We start from the raw sequence: 19974 nt of genomic DNA, 5'->3' as shown, positions 1-19974 counted from the left end.
ACTTCTGTGCAGCATGAGGAGAAGAGAAATCAAAATGAAACAAAATTGTATTTATCACATGCGCCGAATACAACCGTCTCTATCTCTACGGGTCTCTCTACAGACTGCCAGTCTCTACGGGTCTCTCTACAGACTGCCAGTCTCTACGGGTCTCTCTACAGACTGCCAGTCTCTACGGGTCTCTCTACAGACTGCCAGTCTCTACGGGTCTCTCTACAGACTGCCAGTCTCTACGGGTCTCTCTACAGACTGCCAGTCTCTACGGGTCTCTCTACAGACTGCCAGTCTCTACGGGTCTCTCTACAGACTGCCAGTCTCTACGGGTCTCTCTACAGACTGCCAGTCTCTACGGGTCTCTCTACAGACTGCCAGTCTCTACGGGTCTCTCTACAGACTGCCAGTCTCTACGGGTCTCTCTACAGACTGCCAGTCTCTACGGGTCTCTCTACAGACTGCCAGTCTCTACGGGTCTCTCTACAGACTGCCAGTCTCTACGGGTCTCTCTACAGACTGCCAGTCTCTACGGGTCTCTCTACAGACTGCCTGTCTCTACGGGTCTCTCTACAGACTGCCTGTCTCTACGGGTCTCTCTACAGACTGCCTGTCTCTACGGGTCTCTCTACAGACTGCCAGTCTCTACGGGTCTCTCTACAGACTGCCAGTCTCTACGGGTCTCTCTACAGACTGCCAGTCTCTACGGGTCTCTCTACAGACTGCCAGTCTCTACGGGTCTCTCTACAGACTGCCAGTCTCTACTGGTCTCTCTACAGACTGCCAGTCTCTACTGGTCTCTCTACAGACTGCCAGTCTCTACTGGTCTCTCTACAGACTGCCAGTCTCTACTGGTCTCTCTACAGACTGCCAGTCTCTACTGGTCTCTCTACAGACTGCCAGTCTCTACTGGTCTCTCTACAGACTGCCAGTCTCTACTGGTCTCTCTACAGACTGCCAGTCTCTACTGGTCTCTCTACAGACTGCCAGTCTCTACTGGTCTCTCTACAGACTGCCAGTCTCTACGGGTCTCTCTACAGACTGCCAGTCTACGGGTCTCTCTACAGGCTGCCAGTCTGAAGCTCTGCTGTGCCAGAATGGGGCCAATAAAATAGGTTTTTATGGCTGAAGCTCAATAAAAGAGACATTTCCATTACAGAAGCCAGAGAGCCAGTCAGTGGGAGGAGGAGAGGAAGAGACTCAGCAGAAACCATAGTGCCTGTCTCTCTCTCTCAACTTCAATTCAGTTCAAGGGCTTTATTGGAATGGGAAACACATACTACCGTTCGAAAGTTTGGGGTCACTTAGAAATGTCCTTGTTTTTGAAAGACAAGCTATTTTTTTGTCCATTAAAATAACATCAAATTGATCAGAAATACAGTGTACACATTGTTAATGTTGTAAATGACTTGTAGCTGGATACGGCAGATTTTTAATGGAATATCTACATAGGCGTACAGAGGCCCATTATCAGCAACCATCACTCCTGTGTTCCAATGGCACGTTGTGTTAGCTAATCCAAGTTTATCATTTTAAAAGGCTAATTGATCATTAGAAAACCCTTTTGCAATTATGTTAGCACAGCTGAAAACTGTTCTGATTAAAGAAGCAATAAAACTGGCCTTCTTTAGACTAGTTGAGTATCTGGAGCATCAGCATTTGTGCGTTCGATTACAGGCTCAAAATGGCCAGAAACAAATAACTTTCTTCTGAAACTCGTCAGTCAACTCTTATTCTGATAAATTAAGGCTATTCCATGCGAGAAATTGCCAAGAAACTGAAGATCTTGTACAACACTGTGTACTACACTCTTCACAGAACAGAGCAAACTGTCTCTAACCAGAATAGAAAGAGGAGTGGGAGGCCCCGGTGCACAACTGAGCAAGAGGACAAGTACATTACAGTGTCTAGTTTGAGAAACGGACTCCTCACAAGTCTTCAACTGGCAGCTTCATTAAATAGTACCCGCAAAACACCAGTCTCAACGTCAACAGTGAAGAGGTGACTCCGGGATGCTGGCCTTCTAGGCAGAACACCAGTCTCAACGTCAACAGTGAAGAGGTGACTCCGGGATGCTGGCCTTCTAGGCAGAACACCAGTCTCAACGTCAACAGTGAAGAGGTGACTCTGGGATGCTGGCCTTCAAGCTTTTGAATAGTAGTCTATGTTAACATTTTAGGGAATTTCAGTGCAAGAGGCGTCACTACAGTCCCTGGTTCGAATCCAAGCTGTATCACATCCGGCCGTAATTTTTGGAGTACGATAGGGCGGCGCACAATTGGCCCAGAGTCCTCCAGGTTTGGCCGGGGTCTGTTGTCTCTGTAAATAAGAATCTGTTCTTAATTGACTTGCCTAGTTAAACAAAGGTCAAATAAAATAAAAATTGCCAAAGCAAGTAGATGACACACGCACACACACACACACACACACACACACTGATCAGAGAGGTGCTTGACTCCTCACTGGACACTCTAATAGAGCCACTCAGTGTTGGCTCTGTTTCATCAACACACCTCTTACTCTGAGTGGTGTATGTTGGCTCTGTCATCCCCACACCTCTTACTCTGAGTGGTGTGTGTTGGCTCTGTCATCCCCACACCTCTTACTCTGAGTGGTGTGTTGGCTCTGTTTCATCAACACACCTCTTACTCTGAGTGGTGTGTGTTGGCTCTGTTTCATCCCCACACCTCTTACTCTGAGTGGTGTGTTGGCTCTATATCTCTGCTGCTGTGTAGGGGTCAAGGGTCTAGTTCTCTGAGTGGTGTGTGTGTTTGCTCTATATCTCTGCTGCTGTCTAGGGGTCAAGGGTCTAGTACAGTCCCGTAACACACTGTCAACAAGGCAACTCCAGGGATCCAAACTAACACGTTCCACTGGTGACACCAGACCAGGATTTGTTCGCACCAATCATTTGTTTTTGCGGCGTCATGCAGTAGAAAATAACATTTTTCTGTAATCCAGTGCTTTATTAAAAACTGTGTATTCAATAAATACTGGTGTTTCATCTAACATGGGGATTCAAGATCTTTTTAAGTGCAACCTAATTCAGTGATTGTCATGAATTTTGGGTTGACAACTAGGCTTTTTTTTAAAATATTTTTACTGTTGAAGATGCACTATGCAGAAATCGCTCCGCCATTTCCTGTTTGCTGAAATTCTAATAGTTCGCCTAATTTTAAGTTTATATCACAAAACAAGCAAGTATATTGTCACCACTAAACCGCGGTGAAACAATATATTTACCATAAATATTGTATTTTTTCGTCTGTTTTGAAGCTGGTGAACAAAACTGAAAGAAAAAGATGCAAAAACAAATCTTAAGAACGTGAAAGATAGAAATAGGGCACATAGAACAGATCTACCGGCTTCCTAGACTTGCTTTCAGTGAGAGTGACGGATCTATAACACACATTTCTATGTGAATTTGGTCGGGTCGCTCAAAAAGTAAAACATTTTGTAGCTTTAGAATGGGGACGGAATCCAGACAATAAAACTGACTTCAACAATATTCAACAAATGTATTGAATTTATTATGGAATCAAACTAAATGTATTGAATTTATTATGGAATCAAACTAAATGTATTGAATTGATTATGGAATCAAACTAAATGTATTGAATTGATTATGGAATCAAACTAAATGTATTGAATTGATTATGGAATCAAACTAAATGTATTGAATTTATTATGGAATCAAACTAAATGTATTGAATTTATTATGGAATCAAACTAAATGTATTGAATTTATTATGGAATCAAACTAAATGTATTGAATTTATTATGGAATCAAACTAACTGCATACAAAATGTATTATTTTGCCCAAGTTTATCATAAGACATGAACAGAATGCATCAAGTGATTGGTATTTCCTGCAACTTTCTGAAGAGCCAATGAGAATTCCCCGTCTGTATGTGTGGTGCGGGCGTCTACCACTTTGTGTCGCCGTTAGCGATGCTGCTAATGAATAATCTTCTGGTAGATGGGAAGCCTTTCTCATAAACCTCATTTAAACGTCAACTACAACGTAAAACATTATCATGATTATTTGTATCAATCCAGGGGGTGTTTGTTTTGCTAACTCTAGCAATCACGTGTGCTACAAAAACACCTCTTCCTAGGTGCACACTGGAGCGAAAGGGTAACTACACCCACCCCAATAATTATATATATATTTTTATTTTACTAGGCAAGTCAGTTAAGAACAAATTCTTATTTTCAATGACGGCCTAGGAACAGTGGGTTAACTGCCTGTTCAGGGGCAGAACGACAGATTTGTACCTTGTCGCCTCGGGGGTTTGAACTTGCAACCTTCCGGTTACTAGTCCAACTCTCTAACCACTAGGCCACCCTGCCGCCCCATCTTGTTCCCAGACCTGAAGTGTTCTCCTGATGTGGTTTAACCTGTTGTGGACTTACATCAAATTTTTCTATTGTAAAGTTTGATCTTGAGAATGAAAACCTTAACAGAAGAGAGAGAGAGAAAGGGCCCTATACTCAGTGGACAGTTTATTAGGTACACCATCCCGTTCACAAAAAATGGTTCACTCCTACAGACAGTGAGTCTGTAAAAGCAGCCAGACAGGCTTCGAGGCATTCAGTTACTGTTTGATTGAACGTTAGAATGGGCCAAACAACTGACCGAAGTGGCTTTAAGCGTGGTATGATTGTCAGGTGCCAGACTGGCCATAACCAGTGTCTCAGAAACAGACGGCATCCTGGGCTTTTCACACACACGACAGGGTCTCAGGTTTACCGAGAATCTAGCAACAAACATAAAATATCCAGTCCCATACAGTCCTGTGGGTGAAAACAGCCTGTTGATGAGAGAGGACCCAAGCGGAACGGCTAGAATTGTTCAAGCTAACAGACGGGCCACAAACAGGCAAATAACAGCCAGTACAACATTGGTGTCCAGAATGGCATCTCGGAACACACAACTCGTTGGTCGTTGTCACGGATGGACGTTCCTATCAGATAAAAACAAGAAGTGACTCCAGTGGACATCACCAACACTGGAGGAAAAACACTGTCTGGTCTGACGAATCCCGGTTCCTGTTGCATCACGCTGATGGCAGAGTCAGGATTTGGCTTCCTGCCTGGTGTCGGCGGTACAGGCTGGTGTCGGCGGTACAGGCTGGTGTCAACGGTACAGGCTGGTGTCGGCGGTGCAGGCTGGTGTCAACGGTACAGGCTGGTGTCGGCGGTACAGGCTGGTGTCGGCGGTACAGGCTGGTGTCAACGGTACAGGCTGGTGTGAATGGTACAGGCTGGTGTCGGCGGTACAGGCTGGTGTCGGCGGTTTAATGGTGTGGGGGAAGGTTTTCCTGGCACACGTTAGGTCCCTTCATACCAACTGAGAAATGTTTGAACACCACACCTTGTAGGATCCATGCCCCGAAGAATTCAGGCTGTTCTGGAGGTAAAGGGGGGGACCTAAAGAATATAACTTATAAAATGGCTCATGACCTTAGTTCAACTGTCGTACCCCATCAGCACCAAAAATATAAGCTTGTTGACTCCAATGGAGGGAGGGGGAGAGAGGGAGTTCTAGTATGGATGGGATAATGCAGGATACATTTCAGCCTCTCTCTACCTCCCCCAACCTCTCTACCTCTCTCTCTCTCGACCTCCCTCTCTCTCTACCTCCCCCAACCTCCCTACCTCTCTCTCTCTACCTCCCCAACCTCTCTCCCTCTCTCTCTCTCTACCTCCCCCAATCTCCCTACCTCTCTCTCTCTACCTCCCCAACCTCTCTCCCTCTCTCTCTCTCTCTCTCTACCTCCCCCAACCTCCCTACCTCTCTCTCTCTCTCTCTACCTCCCCCAACCTCCCTACCTCTCTCTCTACCTCCCCCAACCTCTCTACCTCTCTCTCTCTCTACCTCCCCCAACCTCTCTACCTCTCTCTCTCTCTACCTCCCCCAACCTTCATACCTCTCTCTCTCTCTCTTACCTCCCCCAACCTTCCTGCCTCTCTCTCTCTCTCTCTCTCTCTCTACCTCCCCCAACCTTCCTACCTCTCTCTCTCTCTCTCTACCTCCCCCAACCTTCCTACCTCTCTCTCTCTATCTCCCCCAACCTCCCTACCTCTCTCTACCTCCCCCAACCTCCCTACCTCTCTCTCTACCTCCCCCAACCTTCCTACCTCTCTCTCTCTCTCTTACCTCCCCCGACCTTCCTGCCTCTCTCTCTCTCTCTACCTCCCCCGACCTTCCTGCCTCTCTCTCTCTCTCTACCTCCCCCAACCTTCCTACCTCTCTCTCTCTCTCTTACCTCCCCCAACCTTCCTGCCTCTCTCTCTCTCTCTCTCTCTCTCTACCTCCCCCAACCTTCCTACCTCTCTCTCTCTCTCTACCTCCCCCAACCTTCCTACCTCTCTCTCTCTCTATCTCCCCCAACCTCCCTACCTCTCTCTACCTCCCCCAACCTCCCTACCTCTCTCTCTCTACCTCCCCCAACCTTCCTACCTCTATCTCTCTCTCTACCTCCCCCAACCTCCCTACCTCTCTCTACCTCCCCCAACCTCCCTACCTCTCTCTCTCTCTCTACCTCCCCCAACCTCCCTACCTCTCTCATTTTGTGGGCAGTGAGCACATAGCCTGTCTTCTCTTGAGAGCCATGTCTGCCTACGGCGGCCTTTCTCAATAGCAAGGCTATGCTCACTGAGTCTGTACATAGTCAAAGCTTTCCTTAATTTTGGGTCAGTCACAGTGGTCAGGTATTCTGCCGCTGTGTACTCTCTGTTCAGGGCCAAATAGCATTCTAGTTTGCTCTGTTTTTTTGTTAATTCTTTCCAATGTGTCAAGTAATTATCTTTTTGTTTTCTCATGATTTGGTTGGGTCTAAATGTGCTGCTGTCCTGGGGCTCTGTAGGGTGTGTTTGTGTTTGTGAACAGAGCTCCAGGACCAGCTTGCTTAGGGGACTCTTCTCCAGGTTCATCTCTCTGTAGGTGATGGCTTTGTTATGGAAGGTTTGGGAATCGCTTCCTTTTGGGTGGTTGTAGAATTTAACGGCTCTTTTCTGGATTTTGATAATTAGTGGGTATCGGCCTAATTCTACTCTGCGTGCATTATTTGGTATTTTACGTTGTACACGGAGGATATTTCTTTACAGAATTCTGCATGCAGAGTCTGTTTGGTGTTTGTCCCATTTTGTGATGTCTTGGTTGGTGAGTGGACCCCAGATATTAATATTGATATAACTGATATTAATATTTTTAGCCTGATCCTAATTGGTATGTCTAATTGTATGTTCCTTTTGATGGTATAGAAGGCCCTTCTTGCCTTGTATCTCAGCTCGTTCACAGCTTTGTGGAAGTTACCTGTGGTGCTGAGGCCAAGGTATGTATAGTTTTGTGTGCTCTAGGGCAACGGTGTCTAGATGGAATTTATATTTGTGGTCCTGGCAACTGGACCTTTTTTGGAACACCATTATTTTCTCTCTCTACCTCACCTCACCCCCCCCCCCCCCCCTCCTCTACCTCACCCCCCCTCTCTCTACCTCACCACCCCTCTCTCTACCTCACCACCCCCAACCATCCTCCCTTTGATATTCATTTCCCTATACATTTCAGCCTCTATCCCCCCTCTCTCTCTTTACCTCACTCCCCCCCTCTCTCTCTCTCTTTACCTCACTCCCTCTCTCTCTCTCTTTACCTCACTCCCCCTCTCTCTCTCTTTACCTCACTCCCCCCTCTCTCTCTTTACCTCACTCCCCCTCTCTCTCTCTCGCTTTACCTCACTCCCCCTCTCTCTCTCTCGCTTTACCTCACTCCCCCTCTCTCTCTCTTTACCTCACTCTCCCTCTCTCGCTTTACCTCACTCCCCCTCTCTCTCTCTCGCTTTACCTCACTCCCCCTCTCTCTCTCTCGCTTTACCTCACTCCCCCTCTCTCTCGCTTTACCTCTCTCCCCCTCTCTCTCGCTTTACCTCACTCCCCCTCTCTCTCTCTTTACCTCACTCTCCCTCTCTCGCTTTACCTCACTCCCCCTCTCTCTCTCTCGCTTTACCTCACTCCCCCTCTCTCTCTCTCGCTTTACCTCACTCCCCCTCTCTCTCGCTTTACCTCTCTCCCCCTCTCTCTCGCTCTACCTCACTCCCCCTCTCTCGCTCGCTCTACCTCACTCCCCCTCTCTCGCGCTCACTACCTCACTCCCCCTCTCTCGCTCTCTCTACCTCACTCCCCCTCTCTCGCTCTCTCTACCTCACTCCCCCCCTCTCTCTCTCTTTACCTCACTCCCCCCCTCTCTCTCTCTCTACCTCCTTTCTCTCTCTTTACCTCTCTCCCCCTCTCGCTCTCTCTACCTCACTCCCCCCCTCTCTTTCTTTCTCTACCTCACTCCCCCTCGCTCTCTATCTCTACCTCACTCTCCCTCTCTCTTTCTCGCTCTCTCTACCCCCCCCCCCCCAAACTTCCTCCCATCTAAATTCTCTTCCTGTTCCTTTCTGTGACACACACAAAGCACTGTAATATAATATCTGAAGTACTTCCTCCGAGAGTACAGATAGTTAACCATGATATCCTATCACGCCCTCCACTTCCAAGTTACCACATCCTGTGTGTCTGCTTGCCTGCTGAGTGTAGACTCCTAGAGATCTCTGAGCCCCCACTCTCGTTCTCTCTCATCCTCTCTCTCTCGTTCTCTCTCATCCCCTCTCTCTCTCGTTCTCTCTCGTTCTTTCTCTCTCGTTCTCTCTCTCTCTCTCTCATTCTCTCTCATCCTCTCTCTCTCTCTCTCTCTCTCTCGTTCTCTCTCATCCTCTCTCTCGTTCTCTCTCATCCTCTCTCTCGTTCTCTCTCTCTCGTTCTCTCTCTCTCGTTCTCTCTCTCATCCTCTCTCTCTCGTTCTCTCGTCCTCTCTCGTCCTCTCTCGTTCTCTCTCATCCGCTCTCTCGTCCTCTCTCTCTCGTCCTCTCTCTCTCGTCCTCTCTCTCTCGTCCTCTCTCTCTCGTCCTCTCTCTCTCGTTCTCTCACTCGTTCTCTCTCGTCCTCTCTCTCGTTCTCTCACTTGTTCTCTCTCGTCCTCTCTCTCTTTCTCTATCGCCCTCTCTCTCTCTCGTCCTCTCTCTCTCTCGTCCTCTCTCTCGTCCTCTCTCTCTCTCGTCCTCTCTCTCTCTCGTCCTCTCTCTCTCTCGTCCTCTCTCTCTCTCGTTCTCGCTCTCTCTCGTTCTCTCATTCTCTCTTGTTCTCTCTCTCGTCCTCTCTCTCTCGTCCTCTCTCTCTCGTCCTCTCTCTCTCGTCCTCTCTCGTCCTCTCTCGTCCTCTCTCGTTCTCTCTCGTCCTCTCTCTCGTCCTCTCTCTCTTGTCCTCTCTCTCTCGTCCTCTCTCTCTCGTCCTCTCTCTCTCGTCCTCTCTCTCTCGTCCTTTGTCTCTCGTCCTCTCTCTCTCGTCCTCTCTCTCGTCCTCTCTCTCTCGTCCTCTCTCTGTCCTCTCTCTCTCGTCCTCTCTCTCTCGTCCTCTCTCTCTCGTCCTCTCTCTCTCGTCCTCTCTCTCTCGTTCTCTCTCGTCCTCTCTCTCGTTCTCTCACTCGTTCTCTCTCGTCCTCTCTCTCGTCCTCTCTCTCTTTCTCTATCGCCCTCTCTCTCTCGTCCTCTCTCTCTCTTGTCCTCTCTCTCTTGTCCTCTCTCTCTCTCGTCCTCTCTCTCTCTCGTCCTCTCTCTCTCTCGTTCTCGCTCTCTCTTGTCCTCTCATTCTCTCTCGTCCTCTCTCTCTCTCTCTCTCGCTCTCTCTCTCTCTCTCTCTTTCGTTCTCTCTCTTTCGTTCTCTCTCTCTCTCGTTCTCTCTCTCTCTCTCTCGTTCTCTCATCCTCTCGTTCTCTCATCCTCTCTCGTTCTCTCATCATTTCTCTCGTTCTCTCTCTCTCTCGTTCTCTCTCTCTCGTTCTCTCTCTCGTTCTCTCGTTCTCTCATCCTCTCTCGTTCTCTCATCCTCTCTCGATCTCTCATCCTCTCGATCTCTCATCCTCTCTCGATCTCTCATCCTCTCTCGTCCTCTCTCTCGTTCTCTCGTCCTCTCTCTCGTTCTCTCGTCCTCTCTCTCGTTCTCTCGTCCTCTCTCTCGTTCTCTCGTTCTCCCTCTCTCTCTCGTTCTCCCTTTCTCTCTCTCGTCCTCTCTCTCGTTCTCCCTCTCTCTCATTCTCCCTCTCTCTCTCGTCCTCTCTCTCGTTCTCCCTCTCTCTCTCGTTCTCTCATCCTCTCTCGTTCCCTCATCCTCTCTCGTTCTCTCATTCTCTCGTTCCCTCATCCTCTCTCGTTCTCTCAAACTGGTTGGATAACAGAAATATGGTTCGGTTTCCCATCTTTTGACGTCACCAGAGTCTCTCTCAATGTTAAAGGGATTTTCAATAGTCACATCAGCAACAACCCAGTAGCAGGACTGCTACCTCCGCCTTTGTGCAAGGAGGAGCAGGAGGAGCACTGCCAGAGCCCTGCAAAATGACCTCCAGCAGGCCACAAATGTGCATGTGTCTGCTCAAACGGTCAGAAACAGACGTCCACAGGTGGGGGTTGAGCTTACAGCCCAACACCATGCAGGACGTTTGGCATTTGCCAGAGAACACCAAGATTGGCAAATTCGCCACTGGCGCCCTGTGCTCTTCACAGATGAAAGCAGGTTCACACTGAGCACATGTGACAGACGTGACAGTCTGGAGACGCCGTGGAGAACGTTCTGCTGCCTGCAACATCCTCCAGCATGACCGGTTTGGCGGTGGGTCAGTCATGGTGTGGGGTGGCATTTCTTTGGGGGACGCACAGCCCTCCATGTGCTCGCCAAAGGTAGCCTGACTGCCATTAGGTACAGAGATGAGATCCCCAGACCCCAGCAACAGTGTGTGAAAACCTTGTGAAGACTTACAGAAAACGTTTGACCTCTGTCATTGACAACAATTGTTATTGACCAAATACTTATTTTCCACCATAATTTGCAAATAAATTCATTAAAAATCATTTTGTCTGCCATAGCTGAAGTGTACCTATGATGAAAATTACAGGCCTCTCTCATCTTTTTAAGTGGGAGAACTTGCACAATTGGTGGCTGACTAAATACTAAATACGACTCCGGGATGCAGGCCTTCTAGCTAGAGTTCCTCTGTCCAGTCTCAACATCAACAGTGAAGAGGCGACTCCGGGATGCTGGCCTTCTAGGCAGAGTCCTCTGTCCAGTCTCAACATCAACAATGAAGAGGCGACTCCGGGATGCTGGCCTTCTAGGCAGAGTTGCAAAGAAAAAGCCATATCTCAGACTGGCCAATAAAAATAAAAGGTTAAGATGGGCAAACACAGACACTGGACGGAGGAACTCTGCCTAGAAGGCCAGCATCCTGGAGTCACCTCTTCACTGTTGATGTTGAGACTGGACAGAGGAACTCTGCCTAGAAGGCCAGCATCCTGGAGTCACCTCTTCACTGTTGAGACTGGACAGAGGAACTCTGCCTAGAAGTTCAGCATCCTGGAGTCGCCTCTTCACTGTTGATGTTGAGACTGGACAGAGGAACTCTGCCTAGAAGGCCTGCATCCCGGAGTCGCCTCTTCACTGTTGACGTTGAGACTGGACAGAGGAACTCTGCCTAGAAGGACAGCATCCCGGAATCGACTCTTCACTGTTGACGTTGAGACTGGACAGAGGAACTCTGCCTAGAAGGACAGCATCCCGGAGTCGCCTCTTCACTGTTGATGTTGAGACTGGTGTTTTGCAGTAGGGATTCTTCAATTAAGTCATTGTTGTCATTCAACGAGTGGAGACTCATTTTCATGCAATTTTTTTCATAGAAAAATACTGCATCAATTCTAATTGTATTGGTCACATACATATTTAACAGATGTTATTGCAGATGTAGCGAAATGATTGTAAAGATCTCTTGGACAAGAACGTCAATTAATGACCGATTTCTTGAGTTAATTCAGACTATTCAAGCGATGGTCTTCTGAGGGAGGATGAGAGAAACTCAGCTAGAAATCAAGCAGTCTTAGTTGGATGGTCAGAAGATGAATGGTGAGAATTGTACACTGTGTACGGAACAGCCTGGGGGTCGGACATGGCGTGCGTCTCTGTCTCTCTCTCTCTCTCTCTCTCTCTCTCTCTCTCTGTCCCTGTATCTCTCTCTCATATATGACATGCCTTCTGTCTTGTGACAATAGCTTCTCTGTGTGGGGCCTCCACTTGCAGTCACCCTATTCTCTTTCTCTCTGTTTTCTCTCTTTTTATTTCTCTTTATTTGTGGTCAGGGGAGTGTGTTTGGTTGTTTCCAGGGGAGTGTGTTTGGTTGTTTCCAGGGGAGTGTGTTTGGTTGTTTCCAGGGGAGTGTGTTTGGTTGTTTCCAGGGGAGTACGTTTGGTTCTTTCCAGGGGAGTGCGTTTGGTTCTTTCCAGGGGAGTGCGTTTGGTTCTTTCCAGGGGAGTGTGTTTGGTTGTTTCCAGGGGAGTGTGTTTGGTTGTGGTCAGGTGAGTGCGTTTGGTTGTTTCCAGGGGAGTGCGTTTGGTTATGGTCAGGGGAGTGTGTTTGGTTGTGGTCAGGGGAGTGCGTTTGGTTGTGGTCAGGGGAGTGTGTTTGGTTGTGGTCAGGGGAGTGTGTTTGGTTGTGGTCAGGGGAGTGTGTTTGGTTGTGGTCAGGGGAGTGTGTTTGGTTGTGGTCAGGGGAGTGTGTTTGGTTGTGGTCAGGGGAGTGTGTTTGGTTGTTTCCAGGGGAGTGTGTTTGGTTGTGGTCAGGGGAGTGTGTTTGGTTGTGGTCAGGGGAGTGCGTTTGGTTGTGGTCAGGGGAGTGTGTTTGGTTGTTTCCAGGGGAGTGTGTTTGGTTGTGGTCAGGGGAGTGTGTTTGGTTGTGGTCAGGGGAGTGCGTTTGGTTGTGGTCAGGGGAGTGTGTTTGGTTGTTTCCAGGGGAGTGTGTTTGGTTGTGGTCAGGGGAGTGTGTTTGGTTGTGGTCAGGGGAGTGCGTTTGGTTGTGGTCAGGGGAGTGTGTTTGGTTGTGGTCAGGGGAGTGCGTTTGGTTGTGGTCAGGGGAGTGTGTTTGGTTGTGGTCAGGGGAGTGCGTTTGGTTGTGGTCAGGGGAGTGCGTTTGGTTGTGGTCAGGGGAGTGCGTTTGGTTGTGGTCAGGGGAGTGTGTTTGGTTGTGGTCAGGGGAGTGCGTTTGGTTGTGGTCAGGGGAGTGCGTTTGGTTGTGGTCAGGGGAGTGTGTTTGGTTGTGGTCAGGGGAGTGTGTTTGGTTGTGGTCAGGGGAGTGCGTTTGGTTGTGGTCAGGGGAGTGTGTTTGGTTGTGGTCAGGGGAGTGCGTTTGGTTGTGGTCAGGGGAGTGTGTTTGGTTGTCGAACGTAACCAAAAACGTATGGACATAGTGTCACATAGTGTCACATAGTGTCACATAGTATCACACAGAGCATTAGGAATTGAGGGTCTCGGCTGGGTGTCTGTGAAGCAGACATAACGGGCCTTTATAAAATACGATCCATTGAATCATGGAAAGACGAGGCTACTGGGGACACAAGTCAAACTTTTGTTCTTTCCGTTATTAAATCTGTAATCTGTGATATGATCATCTCCACACTGTCCTCTTCTAATCCCTCCTCCTTCCTCCACACTGTCCTCTTCTAATCCCTCCTCCTTCCTCCACACTGTCCTCTTCTAATCCCTCCTCCTTCCTCCACACTGTCCTCTTCTCATCCCTCCTCCTTCCTCCACACTGTCCTCTTCTCATCCCTCCTCCTTCCTCCACACTGTCCTCTTCTCATCCTTTCTCCACACTGTCCTCTTCTCATCCCTCCTCCTTTCTCCACACTGTCCTCTTCTCATCCCTCCTCCTTCCTTCACACGGTCCTCTTCTCATCCTTTCTCCACACTGTCCTCTTCTCATCCCTCCTCCTTTCTCTACACTGTCCTCTTCTCATCCTTCCTCCACACTGTCCTCTTCTCATCCTTTCTCTACACTGTCCTCTTCTCATCCCTTCTCCTTTCTCCACACTGTCCTCTTCTCATCCCTCCTCCTTTCTCCACACTGTCCTCTTCTCATCCCTCCTTCCTCCACACTGTCCTCTTCTCATCCCTCCTCCTTCCTCCACACTGTCCTCTTCTCATCCCTCCTCCTTCCTCCACACTGTCCTCTTCTCATCCCTCCTCCTTCCTCCACACTGTCCTCTTCTCCTCCTTCCTCCACACTGTCCCCTCCCTCCTCCTTCCTCCACACTGTCCTCTTCTCATCCCTCCTCCTTCCTCCACACTGTCCTCTTCTCCTCCTTCCTCCACACTGTCCCCTCCCTCCTCCTTCCTCCACACTGTCCCCTCCCTCCTTCCTCCACACTGTCCTCTTCTCCTCCTTCCTCCACACTGTCCTCTTCTCCTCCTTCCTCCACACTGTCCTCTTCTCCTCCTTCCTCCACACTGTCCTCTTCTCCTCCTTCCTCCACACTGTCCTCTTCTCCTCCTTCCTCTACACTGTCCTCTTCTCCTCCTTCCTCCACTGTCCTCTTCTCCTCCTTCCTCCACACTGTCCTCTTCTCCTCCTTCCTCCACACTGTCCTCTTCTCCTCCTTCCTCTACACTGTCCTCTTCTCCTCCTTCCTCCACACTGTCCTCTTCTCCTCCTTCCTCCACACTGTCCTCTTCTCCTCCTTCCTCCACACTGTCCTCTTCTCCTCCTTCCTCCACACTGTCCTCTTCTCCTCCTTTCTCCACACTGTCCTCTTCTCATCCCTCCTCCTTTCTCCACACTGTCCTCTTCTCATCCCTCCTCCTTCCTCCACACTGTCCTCTTCTCCTCCTTTCTCCACACTGTCTTCTTCTCATCCCTCCTCCTTTCTCCACACTGTCCTCTTCTCATCCTTTCTCCACACTGTCCTCTTCTCCTCCTTTCTCCACACTGTCTTCTTCTCATCCCTCCTCCTTTCTCCACACTGTTCTCTTCTCATCCCTCCTCCTTCCTCCACACTGTCCTCTTCTCCTCCTTCCTCCACACTGTCCTCTTCTCCTCCTTCCTCCACACTGTCCTCTTCTCCTCCTTCCTCCACACTGTCCCATCCCTCCTCCTTCCTCCACACTGTCCCATCCCTCCTCCTTTCTCCACACTGTCCTCTTCTCCTCCTTTCTCCACACTGTCCTCTTCTCCTCCTTCCTCCACACTGTCCTCTTCTCCTCCTTCCTCCACACTGTCCTCTTCTCCTCCCTCATCCTTCCTCTACACTGCCCTCTTCTCATCCCTCCTCCTTCCTCTGTTCTTTTCCAGGCAACCAGACAAGCTGGTAGTGGTGTGGACTCGCAGGAGCCGACGGAAATCCTCCAAGGTGTGTGTTTTGTCTTGGTAGCACTTTAGGCTGTTTAGCTGGACCTGGTCGTAGGAAGTAGGAAGTAGGAAGTAGGCTAAATCACTGTGGAGATGTATAGTGTACAGCTTTCTATCATATTTCTACAGAGTTTACCTGTTGATCTGCACCTTGGCAACCGTTTGGGTCTTCACCCTAAATGAGTTTCTGTCTGTGTAAATGTTTGAGGTTATATTTAGTGTATATAAAGTGTATATATTGTGTTTTCGGTCTCCCTCTGTCTCTCTCTCTCAATTCAATTAAAATGACTTTATTGACATGGGTAACATATGTTAACATTGACGAAGCAGGTGAAATAGATTATAAACTAAATAGAAATGATCAGTAAATGTGCAGTAAACGTTACACTCACAAAATATTATACATAAACACTCTCAATCTCTCCCCAGGCTCACAGTTGGCAGCCAGGCATCAAGAACCCCTACCGAGGAGTGGTGGTGTGGCCTGTACCGGAAAACATAGAAATATCTGTCACACTCTTCAAGGTAGCTTTTCTGTGTGTGTGTGTGTTTCTCTCTCTTTGTGTGTGTGTGTTTCTCTCTGTGTGTGTGTGTGTTTCTCTCTCTTTGTGTGTGTGTGTTTCTCTCTCTCTGTGTGTGTGTGTGTGTTTCTCTCTGTGTGTGTGTGTTTCTCTCTCTCTCTGTGTGTGTGTTTCTCTGTGTGTGTGTGTTTCTCTCTGTGTGTGTGTGTGTGTTTCTCTCTGTGTGTGTGAGAGAGACTGTTATGTCAACATGCTGATCTCTTGTTGACAGGCCTGGTGTTGAAGCAAAAAGGGACAAATTGAATCTGTCACAACTCACGTAGTAGTCAGGGCCTGTATTCATCATGTTGTATAGTAGTCAGGGCCTGTATTCATCATGTTGTATAGTAGTCAGGGCCTGTATTCATCAGGTTGTATAGTAGTCAGGGCCTGTATTCATGTTGTATAGTAGTCAAGGCCTGTATTCAGGTTGTATAGTAGTCAGGGCCTGTATTCAGGTTGTATAGTAGTCAGGGCCTGTATTCATGTTGTATAGTAGTCAGGGCCTGTATTCAGGTTGTATAGTAGTCAGGGCCTGTATTCATGTTGTATAGTAGTCAGGGCCTGTATTCATGTTGTATAGTAGTCAGGGCCTGTATTCATCAGGTTGTATAGTAGTCAGGGCCTGTATTCAGGTTGTATAGTAGTCAGGGCCTGTATTCATCATGTTGTATAGTAGTCAGGGCCTGTATTCATGTTGTATAGTAGTCAGGGCCTGTATTCATCAGGTTGTATAGTAGTCAGGGCCTGTATTCATGTTGTATAGTAGTCAGGGCCTGTATTCATCATGTTGTATAGTAGTCAGGGCCTGTATTCAGGTTGTATAGTAGTCAGGGCCTGTATTCATCATGTTGTATAGTAGTCAGGGCCTGTATTCATCAGGTTGTATAGTAGTCAGGGCCTGTATTCATCAGGTTGTATAGTAGTCAGGGCCTGTATTCATGTTGTATAGTAGTCAGGGCCTGTATTCATCATGTTGTATAGTAGTCAGGGCCTGTATTCATGTTGTATAGTAGTCAGGGCCTGTATTCATCATGTTGTATAGTAGTCAGGGCCTGTATTCATCATGTTGTATAGTAGTCAGGGCCTGTATTCATGTTGTATAGTAGTCAGGGCCTGTATTCATGTTGTATAGTAGTCAGGGCCTGTATTCATCAGGTTGTATAGTAGTCAGGGCCTGTATTCAGGTTGTATAGTAGTCAGGGCCTGTATTCAGGTTGTATAGTAGTCAGGGCCTGTATTCATGTTGTATAGTAGTCAGGGCCTGTATTCATGTTGTATAGTAGTCAGGGCCTGTATTCATCATGTTGTATAGTAGTCAGGGCCTGTATTCATGTTGTATAGTAGTCAGGGCCTGTATTCAGGTTGTATAGTAGTCAGGGCCTGTATTCAGGTTGTATAGTAGTCAGGGCCTGTATTCATGTTGTATAGTAGTCAGGGCCTGTATTCAGGTTGTATAGTAGTCAGGGCCTGTATTCATGTTGTATAGTAGTCAGGGCCTGTATTCAGGTTGTATAACACGCAGTAGTCAGGGCCTGTATTCATCAGGTTGTATAGTAGTCAGGGCCTGTATTCATGTTGTATAGTAGTCAGGGCCTGTATTCATCATGTTGTATAGTAGTCAGGGCCTGTATTCATGTTGTATAGTAGTCAGGGCCTGTATTCAGGTTGTATAGTAGTCAGGGCCTGTATTCAGGTTGTATAGTAGTCAGGGCCTGTATTCATGTTGTATAGTAGTCAGGGCCTGTATTCAGGTTGTATAGTAGTCAGGGCCTGTATTCATGTTGTATAGTAGTCAGGGCCTGTATTCAGGTTGTATAACACGCAGTAGTCAGGGCCTGTATTCATCATGTTGTATAGTAGTCAGGGCCTGTATTCATCAGGTTGTATAGTAGTCAGGGCCTGTATTCATCATGTTGTATAGTAGTCAGGGCCTGTATTCATCATGTTGTATAGTAGTCAGGGCCTGTATTCATCATGTTGTATAGTAGTCAGGGTCTGTATTCATGTTTTATAGTAGTCAGGGCCTGTATTCATCAGGTTGTATAGTAGTCAGGGCCTGTATTCATCAGGTTGTATAGTAGTCAGGGCCTGTATTCATCAGGTTGTATAGTAGTCAGGGCCTGTATTCATGTTGTATAGTAGTCAGGGCCTGTATTCATCAGGTTGTATAGTAGTCAGGGCCTGTATTCATCAGGTTGTATAGTAGTCAAGGCCTGTATTCATCAGGTTGTATAGTAGTCAGGGCCTGTATTCATGTTGTATAGTAGTCAGGGCCTGTATTCATCATGTTGTATAGTAGTCAGGGCCTGTATTCATCAGGTTGTATAGTAGTCAGGGCCTGTATTCATGTTGTATAGTAGTCAGGGCCTGTATTCATCAGGTTGTATAGTAGTCAGGGCCTGTATTCATGTTGTATAGTAGTCAGGGCCTGTATTCATCAGGTTGTATAGTAGTCAGGGCCTGTATTCAGGTTGTATAGTAGTCAGGGCCTGTATTCATGTTGTATAGTAGTCAGGGCCTGTATTCAGGTTGTATAGTAGTCAGGGCCTGTATTCATGTTGTATAGTAGTCAGGGCCTGTATTCAGGTTGTATAACACGCAGTAGTCAGGGCCTGTATTCATCAGGTTGTATAGTAGTCAGGGCCTGTATTCAGGTTGTATAACACGCAGTAGTCAGGGCCTGTATTCATGTTGTATAGTAGTCAGGGCCTGTATTCATATGGTTGTGTCTGTAAATAATTGTTGGATAAATTACTTGTGTCAAGCACAAAGTAGATGTCCTAACCGACTTGCCAAAACTATAGTTTGTTAACAAGACATTTGTGGAGTTGTTGAAAAACAAGTTTCAATGACTCCAACCTAAGTGTATGTAAACTTCCGACTTCAACCATATGTGTGTTGACTGAATATAAGCAAGTGATGTCTGCTAAATAGTCAAGTTAGGTTTCTCCAGAAATAAATCATTATAATTATTGGCGGAGAGTCACGTCATTGGAAAAAATATATGTTCGTAGATATTCTGTCTGCCTTCCATAGGCAAAATGAGTATTGGGTACACTACAATTAGGGTGTGGAAATGTTATGCCCCTTAGATATTAATTTACAATCCTCCAATCCTCTTATGCTGTGGCCTACTCCCGACCATCACGTTGTACAGCGACATATGTTCCACGCCATCCTAACGGAAACCCGGAGGGTTTCGTTGTCCACGGAATAAAACACCATAATATGAATCAAATTTCTTGAAATCAATCCCCTGTGCTATGTTATTACAAAAACAGGTTTTAAATTCTCTAGAAATGCCAATATGGGAGACTATCAAATGCTTCTCAAAGATGCCTTCTGGTGGTCAAACTAGCACTAGCATTAATGTCATTGTGGGGTGTTGTGTGTAGATTGAGGGAATAAGGCTGTAGGGTAACGGACTGTGGAAAAGGAAGGGGTCTGAATACCTCCGTGTTGTTTCCTCTCCTCTCTCCTAGGACCCCCACGCAGAGGAGTTTGAAGACAAGGAATGGACGTTTGTCATAGAAAATGTGAGTACACATTACCTCTCCCATCACTTATGCTGGACTGGGCTATATGGACTGGGCTATATGGGCTGGGCTATATGGACTGGGCTATATGGGCTGGGCTACATGGCCTATATGGGCTGGGCTATATGGGCTGGGCTATATGGACTGGACTATATGGGCTGGGCTACATGGCCTATATGGACTGGACTATATGGGCTGGGCTATATGGACTGGGCTATATGGGCTGGGCTACATGGCCTATATAGGCTGGGCTATATGGGCTATATGGACTGGACTATATGGACTGGGCTATATGGGATATATGGACTGGGCTATATGGACTGGGCTATATGGACTGGGCTATATGGACTGGACTATATGGACTGGGCTATATGGGATATATGGACTGGGCTATATGGACTGGACTATATGGACTGGGCTATATGGACTGGACTATATGGACTGGGCTATATGGGCTATATGGACTGAACTATATGGACTGGACTATATGGGATATATGGACTGGGCTATATGGGATATATGGACTGGGCTATATGGACTGGGCTATATGGACTGGGCTATATGGACTGGGCTATATGGACTGGGCTATATGGACTGGGCTATATGGACTGGGCTATAT

General features: G+C 47.6%; 1 protein-coding gene across 1 annotated transcript in view; it reads left to right on the top strand.

Annotated features, from left to right (window-relative positions):
- Window positions 1-19974, top strand: part of ehbp1 (EH domain binding protein 1) — a 344316-nt gene that overhangs the window by 12092 nt on the left and 312250 nt on the right. The window contains 3 exon segments of the mRNA XM_090217692.1: window positions 15200-15257; window positions 15686-15781; window positions 19302-19355. Coding sequence (XP_090073818.1) covers window positions 15200-15257; window positions 15686-15781; window positions 19302-19355 — 208 coding nt within the window.

This window comes from Oncorhynchus mykiss, chromosome 23 (genome assembly GCF_057628025.1).
Source record: "Oncorhynchus mykiss isolate SJ-2025 chromosome 23, ASM5762802v1, whole genome shotgun sequence".
In the NCBI taxonomy this organism is placed as follows: Eukaryota; Metazoa; Chordata; class Actinopteri; order Salmoniformes; family Salmonidae; genus Oncorhynchus; species Oncorhynchus mykiss.
Note: the sequence above shows the minus strand (reverse complement) of the source record. Positions and strands in the feature narration are given on the sequence as shown.